This window comes from Sceloporus undulatus, chromosome 3 (assembly GCF_019175285.1).
Source record: "Sceloporus undulatus isolate JIND9_A2432 ecotype Alabama chromosome 3, SceUnd_v1.1, whole genome shotgun sequence".
Classification (NCBI taxonomy): domain Eukaryota; kingdom Metazoa; phylum Chordata; class Lepidosauria; order Squamata; family Phrynosomatidae; genus Sceloporus; species Sceloporus undulatus.
In genome coordinates, this window is record NC_056524.1 from 87,100,105 (window position 1) to 87,110,654 (window position 10,550).

A 10,550-nucleotide genomic window follows, 5' to 3' on the forward strand; every position below is an offset into this window, starting at 1 on the left:
CCCCCCCCGGGGGGCGCACCCCACTATTTGAGAAACACTGCTCTAGGACAAGATGGAAAAGGCCATGGACCAAATGCAATCCTTGGTGTCCATTTTTGTGGACCCTGACCCAGCTCCAGCAAACTCCACAGAGCTCTATGGAGGGGGGGGGGGATGACCCTGAAATAGGCAACCCTGGTGACCTGAGCTGGTGCAAAAAGCAAAGAAAAATTGCTGATAACCAAAATTGGAAATGACATCCAGGTTTGGAGCCACTGCATGGCACAGCAGCCAACCTCAGAGCAGATGTGGCCCAAGGGATGCGTGTGGGGGAATAATGTGCCCTCAGTAGCCTTCATGGTTGCCTACTCCATTTTATGGCATTACCAGAATGTAACAAAACTGCCATTTTTGAATTACAGTCACCCCTCTGTTTTCGCAGGGGACCCGTTCCGGACCTCCCCCTACGAAAATGGAAACGTACATGTATTCAAGCCTCACTGACTTGAATGGCTGTGTGCAGCCCTGTGCACATGCCATTTTAGCCAATGAGACTCACCCCTCCGTGAACAATCTAGACCGCAGACTTTAAGTCTGTGAAAATGGAGGGGCAACTGTGTTATCAAAGGCAATGAGAACATCTGGAAAACACACAAAAAAGTCACAGCTACAGGGATTACCTGTTTTAAGAGTAAAGGCTTTCGACGTGTTTGATGAATTTCTGAGACTCTCCGATGAAGGCTATCAAACTTCTTGTCCAGTTTCTGAATGGCATCATACATTACCTGGAAGCATAAAAGTTCAAACAATTTATTTTGTTATTTTATTTATTTTTACTTATATCATTTTTATGCCACCTTTCTCCTAGAAAGGAACCTAAAAAGGTGGCTCACAAATAAAAACACTTTAAAAATACATTACAATAAAACAATTAAAAACAACAAATAAATATAAAATTACATATGTTAAAAACTACAGTACTCACCCCATATAACAAACACCCCATATAAAAGCCATCCCAAGATTATATAGTAAAAGCCTGTTTTTGCTTGCCAGCAAAAGGCAAGTCAAAGAGGAAAGAAATTCAAAACCAGACAATACCAAAGAAGAAAGTTTGTGCTTTCCTGCCTCCACTTGCCTTTATGCTGGGTTGGTGGATAGAACTATTTGAAAATATCTTCACATATCAAATTCTTCACATATCAAATTACTATACAGTTATATAAACATGACCTATGATGATCTACTTGGTAACCACCACATGTGGTAATCCCACCTCAAATCCTCACACTTCTCTCAAGGCATTTCTGTGATCAGAATCCCTAATCATTTGATTTTCACTGTTTTATGTACTGATTTCATTCTTTACTCTCCAGCACATAAATACTTAGAATTGCAGTGTTTCTTAATTTCAACAGATTACAGTCTACCCTTGGTATCTGTGGACTTGCCATCCATAGATTTGGGTAGCCACGGATAGCAAGCCCGCATTGGCCCCAATGGCGGTGCGTGCATGAGGCTGTGCTGCCATTAGGGACAAAGGGATGGGTGGGTGGGCTGTGGGGATGTGTGTCAATGCAGGACTCCCACTGGGCTGACAGAAGGGCAGTAGCGAGCATGGGGAGGGGGCAGTCCTGACTTCTCTGCTATCCTCTGGACAATGGTGCGTCCTTGAAGCCACTTCCCTGGTCCTCCTCACTCTCCAGTGGTGGCGGCGATAACAACTTCCTGGGTCCCCCTCCTGGCACAGGACTCCTTGAAAGGGAGGAAGAAGAAAGAATGGCAGCACTCCCCGCCGTCCTTGTCACCCCCTCCTCTGCCTCCTGATGGTCTCTTCCGCCAAGGCTGGCCTCCGTGCTTTCCAACAGGTGGTGCAGAAGGGGGTTGCCAAAGGAGGCGGGGGTGGTGAAGGTGATGGGCAAGGCTCCCATCCGTCCTTCTTCCTTCCTCCCTTCCAAGGGAGAGGGGACCCAGGAGGTCACCGCTGCCACTGGAGAGCAAGCAGGAGCAAGCAAGCGGCTACTAAAGTGCACTGTCACCCAAAGGGGAACAGAGAGGTCAAGGCTCCCCTCCCTGTGCTTGCCACTCTCCTCCTGTCAGAGAGTTATACATTGACACCCCTCCCACACTGCAGCCCACCCACCCATCCCTTTGGCCCTAGTGACAACACAGCCTCATTGAGGACAACAGACTTAAGCATCCATAGATTTTGTTATCTGAGGGGTCCAGAATGAATCCCCCTTGGATACCAATGGCCAACTGTACTAACAAACTGTTCTTAATACGAGACACAATCTTACCTTACAGTCTTTCTCCATTCAGAACTTCGACCTCTGTGATAATCTGAACCTTAAATTGTGTACAGTGCTCCCTCTGTTTTCGCGGGGGATCTGTTCTGGACCCCCCCCAATTTTTTTTTTTAAATGAGCATATTCAAGCCTACGGGCATGTCCCTCATTTTAACTCCCACTGTTTGGCCCTCCCAGATATTCAAGGGCCGCAGATCTGAAGTCCATGAGAATGGAGGGAGCACTGTATAACATTCTCACCCTTATATCATCATTTCAGCGGTACCTCTGATTATTACTCTCCCAATCAAGCACATGCAAATTAAATTCATCCCAAATTTACCCCTGTCATTCAATCTTCATGCACATTCCTAACTATATTTTACATGTCATTTCTGTAATGCGCTCTACATGGGGCTACCCTTGTATCAAGTTCAGAAGCTTCAACTAGTGCAAAATGCAGCAGCCAAGTTGGTCACTAGCTCTTCGACACTTGATCATGTAACACCTATCTTGAAAGATCTTCACTGGCTCCCAATTAGCTTCCGGGCACAGTACAAGGTGTTGGTTATCACCTTTAAAGCCCTACATGGCTTGGGCCCAGGTTACTTACGGGAACGCATCTCCCTATACAATCCACCCTGCACTCTTAGAACAAGTGGGAAGAACTTGTTAGAGATATCAGCATCCAGACAAGTTTCCACTTCCCAAAGAGCATTCAGTATAGCTGCCCCTAGACTATGGAACGGACTCCCAGAGGAGATTCGCCTTGTCACATCTTTGGAAATTTTCAAGAAGGCAGTAAAGACAGAGCTCTTTGGCCACGCAAACCCTCCTGACCTCCTATGAAGACCATTGGAACGGAATGAGAGCATCTAAACCCACGATTGACTGATTGTGTTTGATGTCTTACAGTTGATGTTTTATGTTTTTAGCTGTGGTTTTAATTGCACGGTAACTAATGTTGGTATACTGTAACTGTTTTTAACTCTGTTGTGATCCCACCTTGATCCATTGGGAGAGGCGGGAAGATATAAATAAAAACTATTATTACTATTATTATATTATTATTATGTTACTTTACACTAAGGTACATCCTCTAGCCCACAAATCTAGGTCCTAGTTTCATATGCTGTACTTCTTTCGATCCCCCCAAATGTCCTCACTTCACAGGGTATTTGGGGCATCTAGGGCAAACAATGGGATTTTTGTGAGGGTGTATGGCTTTCCAACATTTCCTGGGGCCAAAGCAGCTCTTAGTCCCTAAAAGTTGCCCAGCTTTGCTCAAGAAAGGGATTCATTCTGCTCCTTATAGCATAGTCACAAACAGGATCAGGCGCCTTCTAATTGGTCTTCAGTTGCTTATAGCTTTAAAGATCAATTTGTTGTTGTTATTGTGTGCCCTCAAATTGTTTCCGGCTTATGGTAACCCTATCACAGGGTTTTCTGAGGCTGAGAGGCTGTTACTTGCCTGAGGTCACTCAATGAGCTCCCATAGATGAGTAGCGAATTGAATTCTGATCTCCAGAGTCATAGTCCAAAGCGCAAACCACTATACCATGTTGGCTTTCTGTTAAAGATCACTATTGGGACTTTAAATCAATCCCGGGGGAAAGAACAGGGAATCAAAGCAGATGGAAGATCAGTTATAAACAGCACAGGTGGGACATATCTAATAAACAGTAGTAACTCAGTAAACTTCATATGCACTGTAAGGTATATTAAAATTTCCACATCGATCTCAGAACTATATGTTATTGTAGATGGATGGATGAGTGAATAAATGAATGGGAACTGTGGGGATACAAATCCAATAACTGTAGGGATACAAGAGATCTACTCACACAAGCAGATATTGATCTCTTGACTAAGGAACTAATGACCTACTTTGTGATAAAACTGACTTCTACTATTGATAAGAACTGCATAAACAGTGACAGATAGTACACTACCTGACAATAATTAAGAACTTCCATAAGAATTTTCTGATGATCGCCTGAGTATGAAACTCCAGATACAACACTTCCCTAAGGCAAAGAAAGAGAAAATATAAACAGTCATAGGACAAATTGGAGAGAATATATTTTTTTATAAAAATTATGAAATTTAAAAGAAACAAACATTTAAAAAGACACAGTAGCCTTCTTCCTACAAAGAAACTGTTTTGGAAATATACATACACATTCATCAGGATCATACTCATAGATAACACTTCCATCTTCATATTCAGATTCCTTTGCTTTCATCTAATAAAATAGTGAAATAATTATGTAATAATTAATATGGCAGTCTTAAATCCCCCCTCCCCCTTAGTTGGATCACTGAGAAAAATTATATTAAACTATAAAAATGTAACTGATAAAAACAAGGTTCACTGGTGCCACACTGTGGATAAAAACACTGCAATATATTCTGCTTATTAGATTGCTGACAATTCATAGAATGATCATAAGGAGTACTTGTAAGTAGTATTTAAAAATCTATAGGATTTTTTTCTGAGCCAATAACGAGATAAATTATATATTCAGGGGAAGGCTTATTTTAGTCTTCAGCAGTCTACTTTATAAATAATAATAATAATAATATCCCCTTCCTGTAATCCACAAAACTATTTTAAATTGATAAACCACAAGCCAAGAATGAATACGTAGAAGTTCTTAACAGTTAAGGCACAACTAGCATGTGTTACCTGATCCTGAGTATGTTCTCTTAGAGCTCATCAAGCAGCCAGAATACTCAAGACTGCTGCTTCTTCAAGATGCACAAAACATATAAGCATCTTTCCTCAAGTATCATTTATCCAATAGTTATTTTGTTAACTTGCCACAGCACAATGTTTCAAAGCACAACTTCTTAGATTATTGTTGTTGTGGTTATATTTATGTATATCCTGCTTTCTCCCCCAAATTAGGACTCAAAGTGAATTACAATTTAAAAGCACAGTATAATTTAAAACATACAAAAGTGACCATTAAAATAGAATAAAATAGAATACACTCACCCCTACTAAAGAGGGTGTAAATCGTTGTCTTTTATGTAAATAAACCAATTCTACTTGTTCTGGATTGTGACCAGGTCTCTTCCTTCCCGTTGAAAGATTATCCTGTGATGCAATTAGATTCTCTGTATCCAGCAAATCTTCATCGTCTAATAAAAATGTGTTATTTAAAAGTTAGTCAGGACTTCATTACAAGGTAAGTATACCTAAAGCAAAATAAATCTGGCTACACACTTAGGGTTCCAAAGTGAATTTAAATGTAGTTACCATATGCAAGCTGAGTTACATGGCAATCACCATAATTCAAGTGAGTGTTTTGTTCGACCAATCCATATCCTCGTGTTTCAGAACCACTGTTTTTATCTTCCATTACTGAATCATCAATTATTACAGCACTGTCATATCTTCAGCACTCACTGAGATACTGCCTAAAATATGCAGCAAGTGGGAAAGATGAATTAGTTATTATGAATAGCCAAACACTTTATTTACTAGCAAGAGTCCTATACAATATACCAGGGGTAGGCAACCTGCGGCCCGCGGGCCGGATGCGGCCCAGCGAGGCCTTGGGACCAGCCCCAGCCCAGTCCTGCCGCCGATTGCCGCCGGGGCCTTTGGGGGGGCAATTGTCTATAGAAGCCTCAGAAACATGCATTTATATTAACATTTTTTAAAAAATCAGCAAATTTTTTCGCATGTCCTCCATTTTTTTTAAAAAAGTGTCTTCCATTTGAAAATTTTGTCCTACATTTGTCCTGGTTTATTTATATATTTAATTTTTTTTTTAAAAAAATATTTAATTATTTATTTTTTTGCTTCGGCCCCCCAGTTGTCTGAGGGACAGAAACCCGGCCCCCGGCTCAAAAAGGTTGCCTACCCCTGCAATATACAATACCACTAGTAACAACTACACCACTCTCCACCCCAGACACAACTGGTCTCGGAGCTGGTGTTGGAGTCTCCCAGGCGCCATCCTGTCCCCCATGCTGTTTAATATCTACAGGAAGCCGCTGGGAGAGATCATCCGGAGACATGGGGCGCGGTGTTAGCAAAATGCAGATGACACTCAAATCCATTTCTCTATGTCTCCGACTGTTGCAGTAACAGAGGATGGTATCCCCCCTCTGAATGTCTGCCTTAAGTCAGTAATGGGCTGGATGAGGGAAAACAAACTCAGGCTGAATCCAGAGAAAACGGAGGTGCTAGCGATAGGTTCCCTTGGACCGGGAAGGGAAATTTGTCCACCTGTCCTGGATGGGGTCACACTCCCCCTAAAGGACAAAGCCCGCAGCTTGGGGGTACTCCTGGATTCGTCATTACAGCTGTCATCGCATATTGATGCGACAGCCAGGAGTGCCTGTTATCAACTTTGGTTGATACACAAGCTGCGTCCCTGTCTGGGACAGAGGGACCTTGAAGCAGTGGTACACGCACTGGTAACCTCTCGTCTTGATTTCTGTAATGCGCTACCCTGGGGCTACCCTTGTACCAAGTTCGGAAGCTTCAATTAGTTCAAAATATGGCAGCCAGATTGGTCACTAATACATCTAGATTTGACCACATTACACTGGTATTAAAATCACTTCACTGGCTACCAATTAACTTCCGGGCACAGTACAAGGTGTTAGTTATTACCTTTAAAGCCCTACATGGCTTGGGCCTGAGTTACTTGCAGGAACGCCTCTCCCTACACAATCCGCCCCACACTTTGAGAGTTTCAGGAAAAAACTTTCTGGAAATACAAGCCACCAGATTATGTATAAATTCTCAAAGATCTTTCACTGCTGTTGCCCCTAAATTGTGGAATAGCCTGCCGGAAGAGATCTGTCTAACTACCATCTTGGATACTTTCAGGAGGGCTGTCAAAACGGAGCTCTTCCGGCAGGCATACCCTCCTGATCCTGATTAAGACACCATGTTATCTGCCAGATTGATTCCCTGTAATTGACCATTGTAGCATGTTTTGAATTTTTACTGTTCCTGGATTGTGATTGTATTTTAGTATTGTATTTTACTGTATTGTATCTTATGATTGTATTTATGGTTTTTTATCAGGTTGTAACCCCGCCTCGATCTGAAGGGAGAGACGGGGCAATATAAATCTTTTATTATTGTTGTTGTTGTTGTTGTTGTTTGAAACACCTGGGTCCAGACTGGGAAATATTTGGTGCAGCAGCACTAGCCCTACTGAAGGAGACTGAGGTCCCAAACATGCGGCAGAAATAATCCAGTTTGAGACTGCTAGGGAATACCAGGAATTGTAGTTTATTGTGGCACCAGAGCTCTCTGACAGAGAAGGCTAAATGTCTCACAAAACTACAGTTCCCACAGTCCCTTAGCATTGAGCTAGGGCAGTAAAACGGTCTTAAACTGGATTATTTCCGCAGTGTCTTTTGGGCCAGAGGGAGTAGTGAATCTTTGCTTCAAGCATTCTGCCATATAAGGTGTCTGCTTCACCTATCCTGATGGCGCATATATATACATATACATATATTATACATATATATATAGACAGTCGCCCCTCCATTTTCGTGGACTTGAAATCTGCGTTCCTTGTCCATTTGCGGGCGGCAAACTGAGGGGGACAAAATGGGGTGCATGCCGCCATTCAAGCCAATGGGGCTTGAATATAGGCGAATTCTCATTTTCCTGGGATCCCCATGGAAACGGAGGGGTGACTGTATATATACACACACAGAATATATTAGAATAGAAATGTACTTGTGCAGAAAGTCCATTAACCACTGTAAGAAAACTCTTGCATTTGTAGAAGCTAAAACACTTTACCTTTGTCACAATGCAAAAGCATTTTTTCCCCTTTAGTCCGCTAGCAACTGTAGGTTGACACAAGGCCTAGGGCACATAAGAGCTGTTACACTGTTTGTAACTTCTGCTGATTTCTAAAAAAAATAACCAACTGGTCTTTGAATGCAAGGTTTTTCCCCTTTTCCTTTTAATTGCTGCAGTACCACCATCATGACTTCGTTGAACTTGTTTGGGGGAAATTGGTTTACAAATTGTAAACGGCTTAGAGAGTGCTTAGTTCACTATGAAGTGGTACAGGAATGTACATGCTATAGCTCCATCCTATGGAATCCTGGGATTTGTAGTCTGCTGAGGCACCAGAGTTCTCTGACAGGGAAGGTTAAATGTCTCACAGAACTACAATTCCCAGAATTTCATAGCACTGAACCGTGGCAGTTAAAGCAGCATCAAGATGCATTAACTCTGCAGTGTAAATGCAGCCTACTGCAAACACTAAGAGCACGTGTGGTGAAAACAGGACGCTGCAGTCTGTGCCTCTTCTAGCTACTCTCCCCACACTGGGGCTGCATCCACACTGCAGAGTTAATCCGTTTTAACACCCCTTTAACTGTCATGGCTCAACGCTGTGGAATTCTGGGAACCATAGGGCTTTGCTGTGGCACCAAAACAAACTATAGTTCCTAGACATCCACAGCACTGATAAGAGCCCATCCACACTGCAGAAATAATCTGGTTTGAGACCTTTGACTGCCATGGCTGTGCTATGGACTGCTGGGAATTGTACTTCATTGTGGCACCAGAGCTCTCTCTGACAGAGAAGCCTAAACTTCTCAGAAAACTAGTTCCCAGAATTCCGTAGCATTGAGCCAGGGCAGTAAAAGCGGTCTCAAACTGGATTATTTCTGGGCTGCGTTTGGGACCTGAGCCAGGGTGGTTAAAGTGGTGTCAACCTGGATTATTCCTGCAGTGCAGACTCGCGGCCTGAGGTAAAAATTTGTGCGACTTTCATTATATTTTATCATGCTACTTATGCTTTTAGGTCCTTTCATGCTGGTCTATAAATTAATGGGTTGTGATTTAAACATTTATATATATATATATATATATATATATATATATATATATGTGTGTGTGTGTGTGTGTGTGTGTGTGTATAATGTGTGTGTGTTAATAATGGTTAATTATGTAATTATTGGATGTTTTTTAAATTGATAATTTAATTACATTTTATTATTACTGATAGGGTTATAATGTTATTATAGGACATTGCCACAAGCAACTACAGTTCCCAGCATTCCATAGCATTGAGCCATGCCAGGGCCAGTCAAAGCGGACTCAAACCGGATTATTTCTCCAGTGTGGACGCAGCCAATTACACCCTACTCGCCACCCCTCACACCCGCAACCAGCGTCTTCCCACAAACACAAAGAGTTTTTTGACACTTTATTCAGAAAACTTTGTTTTATTAAGCATTTTAAATATAAACGACCCGACTCTGAAGAGAAATCCTGTCAGAACTTCCCCCACCTGACTTTTTAACGCCTCCCGTCGAAGAGGCGAGTACAAGCGCTAATGGGCAGCGGCGGCGACCAATAGCAGCGGCGCCAAGCGCCTGCTGGCCAATGGCTGAGCCGCAACGATTGGAGGGGGCGGGGCGCGGGGCCGCCGCGACCGTTGGGCGTCGACTGAGTGGCTTTGGTGGAGACTTCGCGCATGCGCCCACGGGCAGCGAACGGAGAGCCCTCTTTGCCTCGCCGCAAAACGTGTCCCTCCTCCCTTCCCTTACCTTTGGCAGACATTGAGAGAAGCCGACGGGGGATCCTGATGAATGAGGAATAGAGGGGTCGCGGCGTTGATTGAAACGGCGACTCTGGCGCTTAACTCCGAGCGGAGTTCCGTGTTGAGGGAAAAGTGAGGGGAGGAGGAAGAGAAGTTGGAACGCGGAAGCGGCCTGGGCGACGACGCCACAGTAGCTCTCTTTTGGGCCGCTCTGCGCCTGCGCGGTGGGCGCTCTCTCGAACGCGTGCCTCGGGGTTCGAGCGACGGTTGGGTCCCTTCCCTCGACGCCAAAGCGCCATAAAAACGGGGGAGAGGCGTGGAATATCAAGTTGTTTTTAATCATGACTTTTTATATTTAATTGTTGTACAGTATAAATTCCGTGTAGAGATGCAGCTTACTATGTGTGTCTTTTATGGAGTGGAGACATTACATAAAGTACGCGTATTAGAGACTTATGAGCCTTAGGGGTTGTACAGACAGCACCAAAAGGGGGGTCTCTGGCAGGCCTCCCTTTTACAGCCGGATCGGGGTGCGAAAAGGAGCTGCAAAAAGTGGGTGCTTTTTGCGTCCTGGAAAGGGCGCTATGGCTGTGGCTTTATGGAGTTCCTTTGGCACTGCATTGTGCAGACGCAGCACCAGAGCGCCATAGAATCCTAGAGTTGGAAGAGACCGAAAGGGCCCTGATCCAGTCCAGCCCCATTCTGCCATGCAGGAACTCTCAGTCAAAGCATCCCCATT

At 43.6% G+C, this 10,550-nt stretch overlaps 1 protein-coding gene across 3 annotated transcripts in view; it reads right to left on the reverse strand.

Moving 5' to 3' along the window:
• The window catches only part of BEND2 (BEN domain containing 2), a 25,881-nt gene extending 15,777 nt beyond the window's left edge, over positions 1 to 10,104 (reverse strand). Inside the window, exons 1-6 of one of the 3 annotated variants that reach the window (XM_042456413.1) lie at positions 9,819 to 10,104; positions 5,533 to 5,693; positions 5,269 to 5,414; positions 4,448 to 4,513; positions 4,220 to 4,294; positions 660 to 764 (exon numbers count right to left, since the gene is read on the reverse strand). In XM_042456413.1, the coding sequence (XP_042312347.1) occupies positions 660 to 764; positions 4,220 to 4,294; positions 4,448 to 4,513; positions 5,269 to 5,414; positions 5,533 to 5,635 (495 nt within the window). In that variant the 5' untranslated portion in view covers positions 5,636 to 5,693; positions 9,819 to 10,104. Of the gene's footprint in view, positions 1 to 659; positions 765 to 3,738; positions 3,860 to 4,219; positions 4,295 to 4,447; positions 4,514 to 5,268; positions 5,415 to 5,532; positions 5,694 to 8,052; positions 8,355 to 9,818 lie in introns of those variants that run through there. The other 2 variants (XM_042456414.1, XM_042456415.1) reach the window with 2 other exon arrangements.
• Between the last annotated feature and the right edge of the window lie 446 nt (positions 10,105 to 10,550).